This window comes from Sarcophilus harrisii, chromosome 2 (genome assembly GCF_902635505.1).
Source record: "Sarcophilus harrisii chromosome 2, mSarHar1.11, whole genome shotgun sequence".
Taxonomy (NCBI): domain Eukaryota; kingdom Metazoa; phylum Chordata; class Mammalia; order Dasyuromorphia; family Dasyuridae; genus Sarcophilus; species Sarcophilus harrisii.
The window spans coordinates 87382069-87404426 of NC_045427.1; the positions used below are offsets into that span (position 1 = coordinate 87382069).

The window sequence follows — 22358 nt, forward strand, 5'->3', positions numbered from 1 at the left end:
CCTTCAGATCCCAAAGCCTATCTTTTGGCCCACATTTCTCTTGTGGTTTTTAGCAGGGCTTCTCAAACTTTTTCCACTCATGACTCCTTTTCACAGGAGAAATTTATACATGATGCTAAATATATAAGAATATAAAACAGGCATAAAAATGAAACATTTATTGATAATAAATCATAATTTTATATTATTATATAACTCTATATGGGGTCACACTCTCTAGTTTAAGAAGCTTTGTTCTATCATATTGTTTCTCCAAGTATTAAATGAAGATAGATTAGATGTTGTTGAGGGTTCCCCTTCCAGAAATTATTCCGTGATGCACCGATTCCATTAGGCAATTCAGAAGGTATTTATTAGGTGTATAATCTATGACTGGCAATGAGCAAGGAGACATTCCCTATTTTCTAAAAATTGTAGAAAAGCTAACGTGATGAAAAGAGACACAGAATAACAAGTTTTTGCTCAACAGACACGTCACATGTATTTGCTTTGGTCAAAAAGAATTTTTTTTTAAAAAAAGAACAATTATGATTTCCTTAAAGTCCAAATCAATGAACATTAAGTACCTACTTGGTGCCAAGCAGTATACTAAACTCTGAGGATACAAAAAGAAAAAAAATTAAAAAAAAAAAAAAAAAAAAGGTTTAAGGCACTCCCTACTCCCAAGGAGCTCACAATCTAATGGGGGAAGACAAAACAAAAAGCCCCAGCTCTCAGACACGATAAAAGTCTTGCAGCTGGGATGGGAAAATGATCTGAGGCGTGTCACAGGGTTGATTTCATCTTGAAGAATGAGGAGTTTCTGGATATCATGAAATACGAGGCTCCTTCTCCACTGGCAAAGTGAAATGTTTCACTTGGAAAATGCCAGTGAATCCAACACTTTCTGCCTAGACCCTGGAGCGTTTTCTGCAATGTTGGCCAATTTTAGTATTTGGCAACATAAGCTATCAGGCCCAGGGTGAAAAATTTTTGCATTCTGCTCTTGGAAATGTCGTAATATGCTTTGCTTGGCCAGTGAAGCAAGCACCAAAAAGTCACTTAATTGCTAAGAAAAAAAGACTAAAAATGGAAAATGACCTCCAAAGTGAAAAATCCAAGGTCTATGAAGTTTATACAGCCCTTGAATGGCAATTGAGAGCTCCATTTGAGAAAGCACCCTGGTCTAGGGCTAATTGTACATAACTAGATCTGGGGATGGATTAGTTCTTTAAGGATCACTCACATATTTTCTTTCAACAACTAGAGAAGTGAACTGATATTACTCCCATTTTACAGATGAAGAAAAGGACATTCAAGAAAAGGACTTTAGGACAACAGACATAGTACATTTCAGAGTTGAAATATGAATCCAGGCCTTTTGACTCTAAACCCAATACTCTACTACTCTATGATATACCCCTTAATAAGATAAATGATAAAAATTAACCGATTAAAAGGAGCAAAAAGTATGCATTCAAGAAATCTTCCACTCTCCAGTTACTCAATTTCATCATCTTTATTACTCGTATATCCAGAATAATCCATTATACAAATCTTTCAAAATAACTAGATATTACAAGAATAGTTTACAACATAGCTCTGATTGCACACGTGACACAGGAAACCATTTTTACAAATACATTGTTTTCTTTTAAGAATACTTTAATACAGAAAATAGGTCTTTGAACATCTTAGAGCACAGTTCTTTTCCTATTAGTTGTAATAATGACATCTTTTCAGGTTTTCTAATGTCATATATCAATGACATCCAAAGTAGTACTGAGACATTGTCTCAGTGTCTTCCTGTCTTAGTTTTCAAATACTGTTGAGTCTACAAAGTTCAAAGGACTTTAGTACTGATGAAAGAATTCAAGTATTCTCTTGACTAGGAGAGCTCATTTAAACAGCTTTCCTTCTGAAATCACCTAGTTTGAATGTTAAGGTGTCTCATCAACCCTTAACTGGCAGCATTATCATTCTGACGCAGGTTAGATTATCTAAAACTGTATTTTATGTACCCTGACTGGGTATTTTTTTTTTTTTTTTACATCCCACCTATTACTCATAGACCATAAAATGGAACTCCAGAAATTAATGTTAAATACAAACATTAAGAAAGTTAACATTTTTTACATCATCTGGAGTAAAGAACCTCATTACATTCATTCAAGGCCTAACCTAGGTTGAACATGGTATTAAAAATAACAAAAATAAAAGTATAGAGATGTGGCAGTAGTCCTGCAAAATATTGAAAGACTGAAAAGCTTAAATGCTGAGGTCAACATAGGGGTTTTTATATAGACCCAAGTCAAAACTGTTTTTATCAACAAGCTCTACTGAGAGTTGAGTTCAGTATTTGGCAAACCTTCCTTTCTAATGTTTGTAGCTATAAACAGCAAATAGCCGCCTGCCCACAGCAAGCAATTATCTGTGCAGGGCAAACTAGAAAGAACACTGATTACACAAGGACCTATGGGGTTGATAAATGTTCAGCTGAGATTATATGATTGGGACACCAATTATTTCCTAGGTCACATGAAGTTTCCCTGGCCACATGAAAGTAGTATTCATTTGAAGATGTACTAATACTATTATTAAAACCAAGAGTCAGGTAGTAACCTACATCCAAAACTGAGATGCTAAGCACCCACACCTCAATGATATATCTCACTCTCAAAAAGTGCCTGTCTGTTAAGAAGTTAAACATTAATTCAGGAGTGGAATGCATTTCCATCATTTCTGAGTCAGGTCTGCCCAAAACTTTATTTTCACTCCAAAGTAACAAGCTGCTACAAGGTCTCATCCTGCAGCACTGAAGTTGGAAAAGCACAACTACTCTGTAATACAGCAAGCATTCGATCACATTATACTGGGTCACATTTCCATATAACTAGCAGGCAGTCGAAGGATTTTTATTCCAGTGATTTTGCAAATTCGGCATAGTCAATGTAGCCATCATTGTTCTTGTCATCATCCTTTAAAACACCATCTATCAAATTCATCAGTTCTTCTTCCTTCATGGTTGGAGCCTGCTCTCCTCCTTCCTATGAAACAATCAGGGATAAAATAATGAGACACACAAAAGCTAATGCTAACAGAGGTCAGTCCCAAATACGCCAAGAAGCACATTAAAATGGCCCCAGGACCCAGGTGGATTAGGAGAAAAAACCATGTAGTAACCAGACTCCACTTAATCATTTATTGTATCAATTTGTGTGATTTCAGCAATGTAGGGAATTAGCAGAACAATTCATCAGATATTGGATTAGATGGCTGTCAGGATAATGAAAAGAAAAATGATGTTCAGAAGCAAAACTTAGAAGTTTTTCTTGACAGCCCCCTCCTCTCCCTTTCCGCCTTATCCATCAAGAATGGCTCTCTATCCTCTTTGACCCTCATTTGACAAAAATAGTTCTTAGATACAATTCAGAATTATCAGTTACTGATGAAGAAAGCAATGCTAGCCTAAACAAGCCATCATTTCAGAAAACTTCTGAGATAATATAAGCTCTGCCCTATTATCCCCACAAACCCAGCCTATTGCTCTGGTCTAAGGGCTGTTGCAAGGGTCCAGAGGTGGAGGGGGGGGGTGAATGATCACACAAAATCCATGCCGATTACTGGGGAAACAACTCACAAGGAAGAGCCCAAGTAAGAGGAGATCAGGGCAAGTTTGGTATGGATACCACAGTGACCCATCCCAGAAGCCCGCTTCACTTAAGGATAATAGAAACCAGGGAGCCATGGGGGAAAGAGGAACAAGATTATGGTCGAGAGCCAAGAGGCATCAGAGAAAACCTGAATGATGTTTAATACAGAATTTGTTCCCAATACTTCTCTAATTAGTTCACAGTGGGTCACTGTTTACAAGCCCCGTGAAGTCTTCCTTTGAAATACTTCCTATAGCAATGCCATCTTTCCATTTCTATTAGTCCCAGCCCTAACTCACTGCCCAGCCAATACCCAAATCCTTGAACTGGTGCAAAAGCCTAATCAGTCTTAGTGCCTCCAGTCCATCCTCCTGACTCCCAGTTTAGCCCTATCTTCTTAAAACACTGCTTGGGGGAGCCATCTCCTTGGTCAAAAGCCTTCAAGGCTTCTCATCACCAACACAATAAATAATTCAATTCCTTAAGCCTGGTAATCAGAATCTAGTCCCAGTTTATCTTTCCATTACAGAAATCCCCCGATCCTACAAAATCTACCTTGTACTTTCTTGCCTCCACACTTTGTTACACACATCATTCTGCTTGAATGGAATATATTCTTTATTCTCCAAATTCTGCCCATCTATGGAGATCTAAAACAAACCCCACATCCTCCAAATAGTTTTTCCCAGCTTATTCTATCATCATCCCCCTCCTCTAAGATTCTATGGCATATGTGATTTATACTACTCATCTGACACTGTAACACACATAGCCTTAAATTATTAATTACCTTCTTTATACGGCTACTTCTTACTCCCTAATTAGATTTCAAATCCTCCAAGGTCAGAAACCATACATATTTGAATTTCCAATAGCTTCTAGGTATGGGAAGAGAATAAAGTAGGTTCTCATAAGTGTTTGCAGCCTGAGTTGTTAATGAAAAACAGTTTAGAATCTCTTCTTTGTAGGGCTATATATCTAGTAATGTTTGGGGCTGGCAAATCCAACTTAGGTGTTGGCAGACAAAGGTTCTGTCCTTCCTCTGCCATTTGCCAGTCTCAAAGTTTTCCACATCTCAGTTCCCTCATTCCATTCAACAGGCATATGTTAAACACCTACATTATGCACAAACAAGTACTATGCTGGTCCTGAAAATGTGACTCCTCCCCCCACAATGTGACTCCTCTATAAAACAAAAAAAGGCTCAACTAGATGATCTCTAAGGGTCTTTCCTTCTTGATATTTTAGAATTCTTCAGTGTTAAGAAATTCCCATAGGCTGATTTTGAATTTTCTAATTTTTTTAAAAAGGCATTTAAAACCAATTATCTGTGGCAATGATTGGGAATGAAAGATTTAGCAAAACCCACGCCATCATGTGAGCCTTGTCAGCCTATTTATTCCACTTTCAGACCACTTTTTTTTCTGAAAGGAGCTATTCAAAAGGTACATTACATTGTTATGTATTAGTTTAAAAAAAATAATTCTCTGTCCTCTATAGGGCATTTTAAAAAAATAAATTCTCTATAGGGCAAGGGAACAAGGAAGAGGAAAAACAGGTTGTGGGATGTGACAAGAAAATCACAAAATTTCAGATGTGGAAAGGAATTGAAGATCATCCAGTGTAGCCCCTGCTTGAAAAAAGGATTCCCCCAGCACTTTCTGTACAAGGTCCCCCTCCCTGTTCTAAAGAGACCTCCCCAACACCCACACACACCCCTGCTAAGGGGGTCCTTTCCTTGGGAGGAACAAGAGTTGAATGGAATGAGGGAACTGAGGTGTAGATAACTTTGAGACTGGTAAATGGCAGAGGAAGGACAGAACTACTGTCTGCTGACACCTAATTTGGATTTGCCAGCCCCAAACATTACTAGATATATAGGTTGCCATCTGGGACAAAACAGAAGAAATCTCATTCCTCTTGTACATGAAGGCTCTTTGAACACTTGGAGACAAATATAACATCTCCCCTGAATCTTCTCTGCCACAGGATGAACATCCCTAATTCTTACATGTGAGCCACGGGCCCTTTTCTATCCGGGATGCTCTCTTCCAGATCTCTCATGTTTATCAATGTCCTGCCACAGGTGCAGTGTCCAGAACTGAACACAAGTCTCTAAGCAGAAGCTATAGGGCAAGGAGTCTCTCCCTGAGGAAGAGATGAGGGCCTCATGAGAACATCCCACATGAAGGTCATTCCCAGGATTCCCGAGGGACCTTTTCACACGGCACCGCATCCTGTGTGGATTCTCACTCACCTCCTTGTGGACATGAGAAATAGCAGTGGCGAGTTCTAAGCCGTCCAACAAATTATTGCCGTCATAGTCATGCATCTTGAAGTAATGGAGCTGCAGCTCTTGTGGAGACATCTCCGACTCAGATTTCTCAATGACACCCTCTAGGTGTTCCATGATGTGCCTAAAAACCAACAATCAGGCTGACACCCTTGTTTAGACATCATCAGTTCCGACCACAAGGCGGGAGCACATGAACAAGGCAGACCCAACTACCACCATGGCTTAAAGCCGGGCATCTTATCTTAGAGCAGCCAAGGGGAATGGCAGCAGACAAGTACAGGGTAAAAGGTCAGGCCTGCTCTGGTTACCTGACTTACCCCAGAAGTTTTAGGGATGAACAACCCTCTGAGATTATCTCCCATTCACCAAGGAAACATATGGGGTACATTAGGAGACAAGAAATGGAGGCTCCAATCACAGATCTACTACTCACTCACTTAACTTCTCTGAGCCTCAGTTTTCCCATCCATGTCACTGTAGGTAATAACTATCATGACTTACCCACCTCCCAGGATTTACTGCTTGGAGCAAATAAAATCAGAGATTGGAATATGATTTAGGAAAAAATGTTCTGGGTAAAAGTGCAGCTGCAGCCGGCAGACACGCTCTCCAGCGCCCAGCAGCCCTCACAATACGTACTCTTTGTCCTGCACCATGTTCTTATCCAGGCGAACACCACCATGGCCATGGCTGTCCACGTGCTCTTCTGCCCCAGTGCTCAGGAAGCCCAGTGCCCCCAGGAGGCAGCAGAGAAGAGTGGCACTAAGCATCCTCGGGGAGCTTATGGCTGCGTCTAATGGGAGAAAATACAAAGGGTGACCAGAAAGGCAGGGATTTCACCTAGAACCCAGGCACTGATCCCACTGATTCAAAGCAGCAACTGACCCCCTAGGCTGGGCATGGGAGGAGGGAAACAGTGCTCCAGGGAGGCCTCCTAGGTCTGTTTCCAGCTCAAGTGTGTCTTCAGACTGTGTCACATGAGGCCTAAGAGCCCCTGGCCTGCCTGTCTCACCTGGCTGCGGAGATGATCTAACTAATGGCACAGCAGATATGAAAGGATAAGTGCTAGGGAGGTGGATGAGCCCAGAGGCCTGGCACAAGATGAATTGCCAAGGAGCGGCCGTCCATGGCAATTAAAGGCCCAGAGTCTCAGGGCTTCCCTGAATCAACCATCTGGTGTGGAGACAGCAAGTGGATGCACAATCAAACAGGCTAACAGCAGGCAGTGCAAAGTTGATTTCCAGAAGCAGGCTGCAGGTTCTGCTGAGGCAGACTGTCTCGGGACAGCTCTAGTCCACAAACCTTTGGGTTATAGCACTGACTGTACCTTAAGCTGCTCCCCATCTCCCCACTATACCCCCAACTCAGCAACGGTGAGGGTAGAGGGATCTAGGGTGGAGAACTTAGATGCTCCTCATCTTTTCCAAACAGCAGCTTTAATACAAGGGCATCGTCACCTGCTCACTACATCCCCATCCTCATAAGAACAGTTGGGTGCAACTGGAGATGGAGTCCAAGGAGGTCAATAACAGCCTGGAAAGGCCTAAGGCTGAGACAATATTCGGGGCAGCACTCTTTCTGGTCTTAAAAAACTGACAGCAAGGTAACTGGAGAATGGCATGGGAACAAAGCGAAGATTCTTATGCCGGATGTGAGAATGGAATTCAGATGAACAAGGAATGACTTGAATGAAGCTACAGAAACTCAGGACAAACACTGGACATGTCCTGGACTTCAGTGGCCCAGACAAAAACACCAAGAGGCAGTTTAAGCTCCCCTTAATTTCAACGGAGCCACCTCGATTCCCAAGAACACCCCCGCTCGCTGGTTGGGGTGGGCAAGAGCATGAGGGCACAGGGTGCTGTGGACACTCCAAAAACTTCCTGCTTTGTTAGTTTTGCAGAACGGGTTTTCTTTGTTATAAGGAAGTCTCAATGGAGAGTGAAGGAAATATTCAAGGAGATAACAAACGTTAAAACAAAGTCATCAATCAAAAGAGGAGGGGAAACTGGAGGAATGTCATCATTCTTGGCAGCACCACTCAGCATTTGGACGGATATGTGGTGAAATACTGGTGTAGACAATCCAGCACACGCATACACAAATGCCACATTACCCCCCCCCCCCCCCCAGTCCCACTGAACCTAGAAACTCTTCATGATGAAATCTATTCTGTACCACGTGGAATAAAAGGCTTCCGTGTTAACTACCATCTGACTAGGACAGAAAATAGGGCGGATCAGGTGGCACTGTGGAGAGAGTGCTGGGCCTGGAGACAGGAAAACCTGAATTTAAATGCAACCTCACACTCACTTTAAATGTGACCCTGCACAAGTCACTTTACTCTGTTTGCCTCAAGATTCCTTATCTGTAAAATGAGCTGGAGAAGGAAATGGCAAACTACTCCAGTATCTTTGCCAAGAAAAGCCTAAATGGAGTCACCAAAAGTCGGACTTGACTGAAACAAACGAACATGAATAAAAAATTACAAATTGGAGAACAGTCAGAAACCCCATTCTAACTTTCAAAAGTCAACTCTGAGCAGTGACCATGCCCCTGCCATACTGTAGAACACTATTAAGAGTGATATACTAAGTACACTAAGATGACTATCTAAAGTCTAAGTCAGGTCTCCTACTTCTGAGAAACACTGAGGAAAGGTTAGGAAAGCCAGGTCTTCACAGACATTTCCAACTTGTGCATATATTGTCAATTCCACAATCCAAAATCACTGGGGGTATTTGACTCAATTCCTCTCGCATACTCTTGCTTAGTTAGCTCCCTCTGAAAGCAGCATTTACCCAAAGTTTCTAACTCTTGGAAACAAAAAACAAACCCACTGAATGGAAGAGAAAACAGAGCACTCAGAGTCATGCCCTGGCTTGGATCTGATAATCTGAGAGTCGCCAGTCAGAATCTAATAATATATTCCAAGTTCAAAATGCTCACCTGAAAAAAAAAAAACCCTCTGCCTTTAAAACCAAACCAGATGTCTGAATCCAATTCTCCCTGTGCAACAATAAAACTGTTTGAATCTGCACACATACATTGTATCTAGGATATACTATGACATATTCAACATATATAGGACTGCTTGCCATCTAGGGGAGGGTGTGGAGGGTGGGAGGGAAAAAATCGGAACAAGAGTGAGTGCAAGGGATAATGTAAAAAAATTACCCTGGCATGGGTTCTGTCAATAAAAAGTTACTATAAAAAAAAACAAACAAACCAGATGAAGGGCTTTCTCTACTCCACAAACAGCCTAATAAACAATGGGAGCTTAATGTCCATATTTCAGTGTTCCCCCAGAAAATGACAAGCTCACCATTACATATAAGTGATGAATGGCTCAGCATAGAACTTACTTTTCTGATAGCTCTAGAGGTGGATGCACCTATCACTCCTATGGTAAGTTACCATACCATCCAAGAAAAAGTCACCAACTTGAGACATTAAATACTAGACCCCACAATGTTGTGGCCGCAATATACTAGTTCCCACAGTGTCATGGCCACAGTAAATGTACAATGAATATTTATTGATTTGTGTTTAGAGAAAAGACAATAAGCCATCTGACTTAAAAGAATGAGAATTGTTTCTCAGTATAAAGTTCTTATGTCATTTGAGATACTTCTTATTTTGGCCCCTCTCTCCCTATCCAACCTTTTCCTTTACTTTCCCCACCATACTTTGTGTCCCACCAAGTTTCCTACTTCTATACCATGCTACAGCACCTCTGCCTCTATTTTCACTCCCAGTCTTCATTTCTCATCTTCGTCACCTTCAGTGTCAGATGTTAAAATCTCAACTACCATGGAGCAGTGTGGTTTGGTGAAAAGAGCACCAACTCTAGTCAGTAGATTTCTCAAGTTTCTCAAACCGGTGTGCTCTCAGGCAAGGTGCTTTAGCTCAATGGGCCTCAGTTTCCCCATCCATAAAACGAGAAGATCCATTCAGATGATGTTTAAGGTCCTTTGATCTTTCCAACCTATCCTTTTCCTTCAACAACTTTCCCCTTGGATGACTCGATAAGTACTAATGTCTAAAGTATCATATAGTATAAAGTGTTGGATTCAAGGGTCATTAAAGACTTGACCTCAAGTTGTGCCTCTAGAATTCATCTATGAGTCTGAGCAAATCACTAAAAGCCTCCGTTTCCTATTTTATAAAATAGAGATTATGCCTTGCAGAATTGGTTTGAGGATTAAAGCACTTTGAAAATATTAAAGTGCTTTTTGTTACTGTTGCAGTCTATCTATCCAGGCACTCTTTGTGACCTCTCTTGGTGAAATACTGGATTTGCTATTTCCTTCTCCTGCTACATACACATCAGGCATTATTATTCACATTTCCACTTTTCACATACACTTTACTTTTTTCCCTCTAGCAGATTTTACATCCTGAGGGAAATTCTTGGTTGTCTCATGGTTTTCACAGCGCCTAAAGATGGAGATACACTGGACACTTGGTGAAATGGAAGGTGAACTGAACCAAGGAGGGAGCTGGTGCGACCTCCCAGAAACTGGATGTGGAGTCCAATCTCTGCCCTGTACCATCTGCGAGACCTTGAAGTCACGGCCTTCTAGAGCTGTTTTTCATCCCTAAAATGAGGGGCCTGGCCTAGACTCCTTCAGGGGCTCTCTTCCAGCTTGAAGGCCCTTACGGATTCGTCGGTCCTCCCAGGAAGCTGGCGGAGCCCGGCTTTGTCACTCCCGAAGGACAGCGTGAGAAGGGACCTTTGAGACCACCCAGTGGGACCCATCAGGGTACCATGGGCATGGATAAGCATCTGGTTACCCACAACCACAAGCCATCAGCAGCTTCCTGCAGTGGACATGGTGCCCAAGACAGACTCGACGCCCCGCAGTCCGGTTCTGTCTGTCACATTTGGAGCTGAAAGAGACCAGAGTCCCATCCCCTCGTTTTACAGAACCGAGGCAACAGAGATGACGAACGGCTTGGCCGGAGCCCCCGGCGGCGGCCCGCTTCGGGGCAGGATTCTCCGGGGACCCCGTTTCACACCTGCTCGACGGTGAGAGAGGAAGCATATGCTGGTGGGTTTGGCCGGTCACCAGACAGAAGCGGAGCGCCTCCCACCGCGGCTCTCAGAAGCGCGAGCCCCCTTCCTTAGTCCCCGCCGGACGATGCCCGGGTTAGCAGCGGGTCGCCGCTGCGGCAGGTTTGCTGGGGCACAGCACGGACTGTGGGGTCTCCCTGCTGCAAACGCCGCCGCGCAGGCAGGACCGACCTGAAGCTTCCCCGCTGTTCCCCAACTCTGCCGCACCCGGGGATCCCGAAGGCTCCGCACGCTTTCAGGTTCTCCGGGTGCCCAGATCCCTCGCCATGCCCGTCCTCTCCCCGCCCGGATCTCCAGACCCTTCCCCCCCCACCCCCGGGCCCCCCAGTTCCAGACCCTTGCCTGCTTCCGGGATCCCCGGAGTGCTCCGCCTGAAGCCCCACCGCCTTCCCCGGGGGCCGCCTCCGCCCAGGCCCCCCGAAACCCTCCCTCCCCGACCCCGGGGTCCCACTCCCTCCGGCCCCGGGGTCCCGTTACCTCGGTTACTCCGCCGGGAGCCGCTTCCGGGCCAAGGTTTGGAAGTTCTGAGACCCCGACACCCCCCCCCTCACTGGCCCCGACCGCGGTCAGCGAGCCGAGACCCCCCCACCCCGAACGCCGAGCCCACCAGGCACCGACTCAGACGTCCTGATCCCGCTTCCCCGTTTTCTTCCTCCTACCGCTCCGCCCCTTCGGGGGGAACTCCCTTCCGGCGCATGCGCGCCCCTTATCGCTCGCCCATTGGCAACCGCTCCGCCCCGCCTTCCCACTTCCCGAAGCCCGGCTTGTGGCGACTCTCTGAGCATTACACGTGTAATCGGGTCCCGGCAGAGGGCGGGGCCTTCCGCCCCTGCTCTCCCCACCCCGCCCAACTTCCTCCCTCTGCCCCCACCCCCGAGATCGCGATGTGGCTTTGCCCCCACATTCCCATCAACGGCTCTGAGAGCGCGGGCCGGTTGCCCAGCGACCAAAAACACGCCACAAAGCCTGGCCTGGTGGGGGCCCCCCGGTGGCCGGACTCGGAACTGCATCCGAGGCTATCTCACCTGAGCCTCCCTAGGCTGACGTGATAAAAGTATACGCAATGTTATCAACAGGCGTATGAAAAATGCTCTAAACTGCGAATAACTGGAGAAATGCAAACGAAAACAACTCTGAGGGGAAAGCTATTGCTAGAGTAAGTGTAAACCAGGGATGGCCGGAGTGGCGTATAATAAAGAAGGACTTGGTCAGTAGAGGCGGAAAACTAAGAGGTACATGAGGTTATTTCCTCGCACTTATTTTTAAAAACAGTCGTTCCGGCTCGTGCCTTGTCTTTCTCTCTCCAGCTTCTGCGGTTTCGTAATTGAACTTTTAGCATCCCAGGGGGTCTCCCATCTGGAGCGAATAGACAAAAAACTTAAAAGATGCGCCATTAAATAGTTTGTTAATTTCTCTCCATTAGTATCTCTTTGGGGAGAGCATAAAGGCTCGGATTACCACTGAGCAAAATCAAATAAAAGCTAATTGTTTTTGTTGCTGTTAGCAAGTTCATCCTGTATATCAATTGAGATAAGATAGGATGGGGTGGGGGACGGGGACTTTTTTTTTTTTTTTTGCAAGAATGTTTTAAAACGTCAGATTTTAGGTTGTTTAGTTACAATAAACTTATTTTTAATGTTTGTTTTTTTTAAAAAAAACAACTCAGAGGAACCACTTCACATCCTTCAGGTTGGCAAAGTTATCAAAAAAAAAGAAAAATAATAAATTCTATAGAGGTTGTGGAAACCAAATTAAAACTATGCTCCCCCAAATCTATTAAATTGTACATACCTTTGACTTAACTATACTCCTATTTTTATTCCAAAGAGGGCTTTTAAAAAAAAAAAGGAAAAGGACCCATACATAGAAAATATTCATAACTGGGGGGTTTTGTTTGGGGCGGGGGTAATAAAGAATTGAAAAGTGAAGGGATATTTATCAATTGGGGTATATGATTGTATTGTAAAAAATGTAATGTGAAAAATGTAAAAAATGTACATTGTAAAAATGTAAAAAAACAAAAAAGAGAGAGAGAATAGTTTCAGAAAAAACCTAGGAAGACTTCTATGAACTGATGACCAACTTTGAAAGACCCAGCCTCTGATCTACACAATGACCAACCAAAATTCCAAAGAACTCATAATGAAATATACTATCCACATCCAGACAGAGTTGATGGATTCAGTGGGCAAATTGAAGTATATTTTCTCTTTTTTTTTGGCAGGGAGAGATGTGGCTAATACAAGAATTTGTTTTGCTTGATTATACATTTTTTTTTTTTTTTTTTTTTTGAGTTCTGGACAGGTGGAGGAGGGAGAAAGAGAAGGAAAGAATTCAGAGCTGAATACAAAATAAAATTGGGGGGAAATACAGTAAACACAGTGGGAATTTGTATTCCATAAACCATTAAATCACTTTCTCCACCTCTGCCAAGGAGTTGGGGGAGGTATCTTCTCACTATGCTTCTTTGTGATTTTGCAGCATTAATTTTCAGTTGTTCCATGGTGGTGGTTCTTTCTATTTACAATGTTGTAATAAAACTGTCTATAATGTTTTCTTGGCTCTGCTTATTTCACACTGCATCAGTTTATGTAAATCTTTCTACATTTTTCCATATTCATCCTATTTGTTTTTTCTTATAGGAGAGTATCCTGCTATTACATTCACATATCACATTTTGTTTAACCATTCCGAATCAAGAGAAACTTGGTTTCCAAGTCTCTGCTACTCCAAAAATTGCTGCTATAAACTTTGAAGTGTATGGGTTACAGAGGAAAAGGAAGAGGAGCATCTGAGGTCTACTTTGTCTCCATTCTGATTCTCCAGTCTGGATTTCCATATTCTTTCTGTCTGTCTTTCTGTCTGTCTCTTTGTCTGTCTGCTTTCTCTCACACATACTGCCCATTGTTCAAAACTCTGTTTCAATCTTACTTCTTCCAGGAAGACTTCCATGGCTTCCTCATTCTAAAATAATTTCTCCTTCATATTAACTTCTGCAGTCTAGACTTCCCCTAATAGAATGGGTGGATGAGAATAATTCATTCCAGGAGCCAGGAAGGTAAATCAGGAACTTGGTCAGGAAGCTTGGAACTTGTTCAGATACTAAAGATGCCCAGGTCATTACGGACATCCCAGGCCATCACTAGTCGTTTTGACTTTTGTCCTACCATTGGACTTGGATGACTCTGGAAAAGAGAATGAGACCAACCACTTTGATTTTGTACAACTCTGCCTCACTTGAATCCAACTCATTGGTTCTCTTTGAAAATCAAGGGTAGACAGTAACTTCTACAGTGCATTGCATTAAAGGACTGCATCTGGAGTCTGGATGATATGAGTATGGCTCTCACTTTTTTATTTAAAACCTACATAAACCTGGGCATATCACTTCCCCTTGTAAGTGCAGGCTTCAGTTTTCTTATTTGTAAAATAAGTGATGTAGTGGGCTAGATTAATTTTAATGTCCTTCCCAGGTTGAATAATAGCTATATATGTCTGTCTTTCCTTACTAAATAGTTTTTTTTTTTTTTTTGAAGGCACAAATTGTCTTATTTGTCTTTGTGATGTTGGAGCAAAGTCTATATAAACTGTATAGAATTGGCTCACTGAAAATTCATTTCAACTTCAGTTGAGCAATCCTTTTATTCATCATATTGATTTTCTAATGTCCTCTAATCTCATTATGTCTACTTCCTCTACTCAGACCCATATTTTGCATTCTACTAAGAAGATTGAGATCATTAGTTAATCAGTCAACTAATGTAAGTGCCCTGAAACATTGACTTTTTTTATTTGAGGCAAAATACACAAAAGTATGATTTGGCAACAGCTGAAATGAACTCTTTCTTTTGGCTAATGGGAATCTACCCAGGATACCTGGGATACTTTGTACCTTCTGTCCTACAGGGATCAGCAAACTATGGTCCATGGTTCATAGTCTGCCAAATAAACATGAATGCTTTCAGGATCCTCTTAAATTCAGTCCTATGAAGAAAAGCTCCAGTTGCCCTCACCTAATTATAGCTTGAATCCATAGTATACTAAGGTAATTTACCACTTGCAAACACACAATTTAACATTATGGGGCAAAGTTGTATAAAGTACACACACACACACACAAAATGGACAATATTAATAAGCATATATTAAGTATCTCCTATGTGAGAAATGCTGTGGTAAACAGTTGGAAAACAAAGACTAAATCTTTACTCTGAATGAGTAAATATTTGTATTTAAATATAAAGAGAATTAATCTAAGGTAGTTAAATTCAAGATAGTTTGGAAGAGAAGTCACTAGCAGCTGGAATGGGGAGGGGAAGTGATTCAGCTTCATGAAGCTGGTGTTTCAATTGTGATTTATAGAGAAGGACTCTGCAGAGTAAACAGGAGGGAGTCCATTTCAGGCATTAGGAATAGCCATTTAAAAGCAAGGAAACAAGATAAGAGTGGTGGGGAGGAGGAACAGAAGGTTAGTGTAGCTGGACTTTAGTGTGGGAAGGGACAATAATGTTCAATGAGGCTTGCAGAATAGGTCAACAACCAAATAGCTTTAATAGACAAATAAAGGAATTTGTATTTTATCCTAAAGCCAATAGCCACTGGACTCATTGAGTAGGCTGGTTATATGAGCTTAAGGAAAATCACTTTCCCTGCTGTTTTTTGGAGGAAGGGCAAGATTTGAGGTAAGGAGACCAATTAAAGGAGTTTATTTCAATAATCTAATTGATTTAAGATTGTGGCCAGGTGAATGGAGAGGAGAGTTCAGAGTATAGATATATTATAGAGGTTAAAGATGGCAAGATTAGATTAAATAGATGGAATGAGTGAAAGTGTGGAGGCAAATAATGGGCCAAGGCCACAAATATGGGAGCCTGAAAGAATGACAGCACCTAGAGAAGGGATAGACTTGGAAGAAAGATAAATTCTGTTGTGGATATGTTGCGTTTGAATGTCTCCAAATCTCTAGGTTGAAATATCCAGTAGGACATTGGTGATGTACATCAGGAGCTCAGGAAAAAGACAGGGTCTATTTATAAAGTTTTAGGAATAGTTGTTTTTGTTCAGATGCATCTGACTCTTGGGGATTCCTTTTGGGGTTTTCTTGGCAAAGATACTAGAGTGATTTGCTATTTTACAGCTGAGGAAACTGAGGCAAACAAGCTTTCATGACTTGCCCACAGTCATATAGCTAGTGTCTGAAGGCAGTTTGAACTCACAAAGATGAGTCTTCCTGACTTCAGACCTGACACTCTATCCACTGAGCCACCTAGTTTCCAGGGAGAGGCTAGGAAAAATCATCTATAATGATAGGAACCTATATAGATACTGATGGGAACAAGGACTGAGGGAGTGAGGAGACAGTTGGAGGGCATGAACTGTAGGTAGAAGTAGGGGACAGACAAGAAAAGAGTTAGTCTCCTGGATATTTAATCTATAATATTCACAATTTCTTTCATTTTCTTTGGCAGTGACTTGGAAAATAGGATACCTTAAGTGCAGCAGCACTTGGGAAGGACTATCTTTTCAGTTTGGTACAGAAGGCAAGGACACTTGCTAGCTATATGACCAGGGCAAGTCATTTCACCCTGTTTGTCTCAGTTTCCTCATCTGTAAAAGGAGCAGGAGAAGAAGATGGCAAACCACATCTGTGTCTGCCAAAAAACAAACAAACTGAAAATGAGGTACTGAAGAGTCAGACTGAACAACAATATTCAGACTAAACAACAATATAAGAAGAGACAGTTGGACTAAATAAAACAAGAACGGATATATCAGGGAAAAGTAACAATAATAGCAGTATTAATATCAGACTTTGAGGGTTGCAAAGCACTATCCATATGTTATTTATTTGATTCTCACAATAAACCTGGGAGATAATTTCTATTATCATCCCTGATTACAAATTTCACAAATAAGGATATGAGGAAACTGAACTGATAGGAGAAAACTGAGGCTGAAAGAGGATCATGGGTCTCCTGGGATCGCATAGATAGCAAATATCTGAGATATATATCTAACCAAGATCTTGCTCACTCCAAGTCCAGCATTCTCTCTCACTGCTCTTATGGCTATCTAAAGAATTTTTCTTTTTTTCTGCCATTCAGGACAATATCACTGAGCTGTGGAATAGTGTATAAAGTGTACACTAAAGAAGACCTAAGTTTGAATCCTAGTCAGGGTGGACTTAACTGTGTACCATCTAGGCTCTGTACTAGGTAATGCAGATACAAAAAATGGAGGAAAAAAAAATCCTCTACTTAATTCAATCTTGGAGTACTTTGATTTATTCTTTGTTGTTAAAGAATCAAAATCTACCAGACAATTCAAGGAAATTATAGTTGCTAACAAATTCAATATACATATATATAAATAAATTACATATATATTATATATAAAAATAAATATCTACATTATATAAACTACATGCATATAAATTGTTTAAAGCAACTTATGTCAGGGTAATGGAGATTTGGCACATATGCAAAGTGCCTCAGATATTGGGTTCATGTGCAGGGTAGTATCTCTCCATGTAGAGGATGCCGGGAGGAAGATGGTACCTCTCTACATGGAGGATACTAGGGAGAAGATAGTGTCTCTTCCTGTGAAGGAGGCTCGTGGTGAATTGCTTCTAGGGAAATCATGATGATACCATGGAGAGAGAAAGATACTGAAGCATCTGTAGATATTCTTTCTGATTGGCTAACTGTATGTGGAAAAGAAAATTCTTTTGTTGGCTGTCAAGGCATTCAAAAGGGCCAGTTGGCTATTTGTCATGTTGTTTCAGCACTCTTAACGGAAGGATGACCTCATGAGTTCAAAAGCTTCAGCAGACTCTCATCTCATCATTCCAGACTTTGGGCTTGCACAGTTCTGAAGGGAGTAGAGCCTCCTTTAACAACCCTATATTCCATCGTCCTGGCTATAAGCCAGCACAGAATCAGCACTTTGAGGAGCAGAGAGTGATATTTAGGACCCCAGCCTAATAATAACTGAGAAAAGGATGTGTATGGCATCCACGTCATCTGTGAAATTGTTGTCTCTGATCCAGAGATAATTTGAACCTATTCCCCTCAGAGAAAAAAGGATATGAGAGAGTATGCTCCTGAGGGAAGGTGTATATATATGTGTATGAAATGTTTATATTTTATTCTTACTATACATTCAAAAGAATTATTCTATATCTCATATGAAGGGATTAAATAGAACTATGCTGTTAGTCACTAGCCTTAAACTAAGCCAGTGAACAACTCAAGGCCTCACAAACCCATCCAGGTACCCTAGTATGGGAAAAAATAGCAAGCCTGACTTAAGAGAATGGGATCAGAGTGTATATATATCAGACAAATAGTTAATTTTGTTATCTAGATAGCTTTTTCTCTCGTCTCAGAGGCAACATAACTTGAATGGTACTCTCTATCTGATAAGGGTGCTGTGAGTTAAGTACTGTACAGACTAGAGTATACATAGATATAATGAGGTGCAAGAATTAAGGGTAAGAGATCCCTTCTGGTCGGTGCTGCAGGTCCCTTGCCAAAAATTCACAAACCTGAAGTGTGGCAAAAGGGAACTTATTTACCCTAAGGAGACAGCTTGCTAGGAAGACAGCCTTCTTAGTGGGCAAGGTCCTGTCAGGACTTTTGCAGAGATGGGTTTACACTGAGAAGAAAATATCTTCATCAGTGGGCTAAATCCAGTGGACAAATAGCTCCTGGTTAGGAATTTGGCCAAGGTGAGTTAACACTGAGAAGAAAACATCTTCACCAGTGGGTGAAATCCTGTTAGGACTTCTGCAAAGATTTTGGGGTTCAGAGTTGCCTTTTATTTAGCTTTCTGAGGCTTTTCCCAGGCCCCTAACCTGAGAGCAGTTCAACGGACTCATCTCCAATTCAGTAGAGGGTGGTGATTATGGCCCTGGCCAAGATCTACAATTGAATATGACCATTGAATAAGGGTGTTGTCTGGGAAAGGTGTGCTTTTCCCAGGGTTTGAGAATACCACCAAATCTGGCCCTCCCAAAGATTAAAGGGGACACCATTTACATCATTTCCCCCCCAAAATCTCAGTTTACATCAGATACAAGTGATTATTACTACTCGACACACATAAGACAACTTGAGCAAAAGCAAAAGATAAACTCCAATGCAGGATTCCAACTGGATCCCAATGCAGACTCTGCCAATGTTTTGCATGTAGTCTTAGCAAAATCATGTGACATTTCTGGATCTCATTCATAAAATGAGATGGCTAGATGAAATTATCTCTTTCAGTCCTACTAGGCCATGAGAGTTATCAGCCAGGAGTGAAGACTTAGAGGTAGATTTTGACATATTTTTATTGTCATCATTTATCCAGTTAGTAACTACTGGAAATCTTGTTTTTCCTTCTAGTTCATGAAGTTTCAACAATACTTGTCATAAGTACTTAGAGAAAACAGAACCAAAATCATTACCCAGTTACTCTTTTTTTTTTTTTTAAGGTTAATTTGGGAAGAAAGTAGAGAGGCCAGATCTGAAAGAATACTTTCTGAAGATTAATTCAATTTTAACAAATTTTGAGTTGCTTCTTAATCAAGTTTTTAAAGATATATGCTTCCTAATGGGTTAGTTGAATATAGTTTTTCATTACCCTATCCTAAGCCTTGATTTACTCATACACAAGGGTAATAAGTAACTATGCTTTGCTGGATAGTAATGAGGAATACTGCAACAGCTAATAAAAAGAGCTGTAAAACTTTTCTCAAAATACACAGCATGATTCTAATAGTAATTACAGCAGAAGGGATATCAGCGTCTGTGTTTGTGGGGCTTCAATAGGAGGGAAGTAGAGAGCCTCCTTTGTAAAAAGGTCTAAGATTGATTTAAAGGAAATTATAAGACATGAGCTACAAGATGCTATACTTGACATTTTCTACAATCTATTCTACAATCCCTATGACTTCTCAAATCTCCCTAGAAAGGAAATTATGTGATAAAGATAAAACAAATCCAGCTATTCCCTTGGGCTGCCAAGAAAGCAAAAGATTAAAAAAAGAAAAACCTCAGATCCAAGAACTGATGTTCACTGCCTGAAGATATTCAACACTCCTTCCCAACCTCCTGAGCTACCAGCAGAAAAGCTGTATAGACTCAAAGACATGACATAAAACTATATCAAAACTCAGCCTCATACTGTTGAGGTGTGAGAAATGAAAGGGTGACAGAGAGAGGACCGTGGGAATTGAGTGTGGATCACAACATGGCATTCTTGCTCTCTGTTATTTGCATTTTGTTTTCTTTCTCAGTTTTTCTTTTCTTCCTTAGTGATCCGACTTTTCTTGTGCAGCAAGATAACTGTATAAATATGTATATATATATTGGATTTAACAGATTTTAACATTTAACATGTACTGGACTACCTGCCATCGGAAGGAGGGATAATTTGGAACAGAAGCCTTTGCAAAGGTCAATGTTGAAAAATTACCCATGCATATGTTTTGTAAATAAAAAGCTTTAATTTAAAAAAAAAATGAGGGGTGAGAGACACCCTAACAGCAATGGAATCCCCAGGCCAGTGTCGCAGGTCTTTGTGAAAGAATTCCATATACCGATCTACAAGCAAGGTTTTTGGCAAAAATGGATTTCTTACGCTGTGAAACAACTTCCCTGAGGGCTAGTTGCAAAAGGAATTTAGCAAAGGTGGATTTTTGGCAAAGATGGGTTTACACTGAGAAACAATTTACCAGTGGGCCAAATCCTAATAGGAAATTAGGAAAGAAAGGTACAGAGCCTTTGATTATATTAGGTTTCTATCATTTGGGGCTAGGGAGCAATCTCCAGGTGAATTTGAGGGACTAATCAATAATGGGTGGTAATTATGACCCAGGGCAAGATCTCCAATTGAATTGTAGGTGGAGATTATTTTGGGAGTTTTCCCTAGGAATAGGAGGGTGGGGCCACTCCCAAAGGTCTGGAGGGGTTGTGATTAAGGTTTTTGGATCCAGGTCTACCCCACCCCCCAAAGATCAGGAGAACAATACCATGGTCCCTCTCTCTTCTAGTGCCCTTGAGGCTGCAGGTTATTGAAGTTTCTTCGGATCTTGATAGGCAGCCCAGCCACAGTTCTCCAGAAGCTAAACCCTGCTAGTAGATGTAACCTGTTACCTGCAAAGCTCTGAACTGCTAGTATCTCTGAGTGGCTGGTGATGGGAAAAGTGGGCTCTGAACTTCCAGTGTCAGGACAAAGAATCAAGGCACAGAGGGAGTGGAACAGCTCACCAAGATAGGAAACTGCATGAGGCACTTGATTAGCACTGAAGGAAAGGCAGGGTTCAGCCAGTGCCAGTTCTGATCACCAAAAGTTGGTTGGAGAAGAGACCTAAGCTGGTAAATTGCCCAGTAAGGGAGGAGACTGGGATGCTTTAAGATCCAGTCCCCAAAGAAACTACAAAGGAAAGGGAATTAGAACTGAGCAATTAAAAAAACATGGGGGGGAATAGTTAGGGGAGACTGAAAATACCAAAAATCCCAGGAAGAAGACCTCTCAAAGACCTGAAACCAAGGTAAATTAATAGAAAAACAGGACAATAGAAGGGATTATGACTTCCAGATGTAGTAAACAAGTTCAGACATCTATGCTGCAAAATGAAAGAAAATGATTCATTTGATGAGACAGAAGATCCTGTGAAAGTTCAGGAGAGCATGTAATCATTACATACTGTTCCTATGTGATGTAAAAGAGAAATGATGAGAATTATGAGAACAGAATGTATGTCCTGAACAGCAAAAATAATAAGCAGAATAGAAAAACTTGAATTTGTAATGGCAAGCTCCACCAAAGAAACAAAAGAACAGTTAGGAAAGCAAATACACAGACCTGAATGACACTCTAGAAGAAAAGCAAAAAATTAGAATGTTAAAAGAAAATATGCTTAATAAAAAAGCAAAACATACAGATCTCAAAGAAAGAATGCATAGAGATAACCTAAGGATCATAGGTGGCCCAGAATATGACAGGATTAAAAAAAACAAAAACAAAAAAACCCTTCACACAATAATGAAGGAAATAATAAAAATTCTTTATATTTCAATAGACTTACGATGGAAAATGCCTTCACATTCAGAGAGAACTATAGAGACTAAATGTGGATCAAAGCATAGTATTTTCATTTATTTGTTTGCTTTTTTTTTCTCATTTTTTTCTCTTTTGATCTGATTTTTCTTGCACAACATGACAAATGTGGAAATATGTTTACAAGGATTTTACCTATATTGTTTGTTTAACCTATATTGGAAGGGAGGGAAGGAAGGAAGAAAACATTTGGAACACAGTCTTATAAAAATGAATGCTGAAAACTATTTTTACATGTATTTGGAAA

General features: G+C 41.2%; 1 protein-coding gene across 1 annotated transcript; it reads right to left on the bottom strand.

The window, feature by feature from the left end:
* Nucleotides 1-1483: 1483 nt before the first annotated feature.
* MCFD2 (multiple coagulation factor deficiency 2, ER cargo receptor complex subunit) lies at nucleotides 1484-11873 on the bottom strand. The gene is made up of 4 exons (XM_031950441.1): nucleotides 11483-11873; nucleotides 6568-6721; nucleotides 5890-6049; nucleotides 1484-3026 (listed from the first exon to the last, which is right to left on the bottom strand). Exons 2-4 carry the CDS (start codon nucleotides 6696-6698, stop codon nucleotides 2895-2897), a joined length of 423 nt encoding a protein of 140 aa, XP_031806301.1. The 5' UTR covers nucleotides 6699-6721; nucleotides 11483-11873; the 3' UTR covers nucleotides 1484-2894.
* Between the last annotated feature and the right edge of the window lie 10485 nt (nucleotides 11874-22358).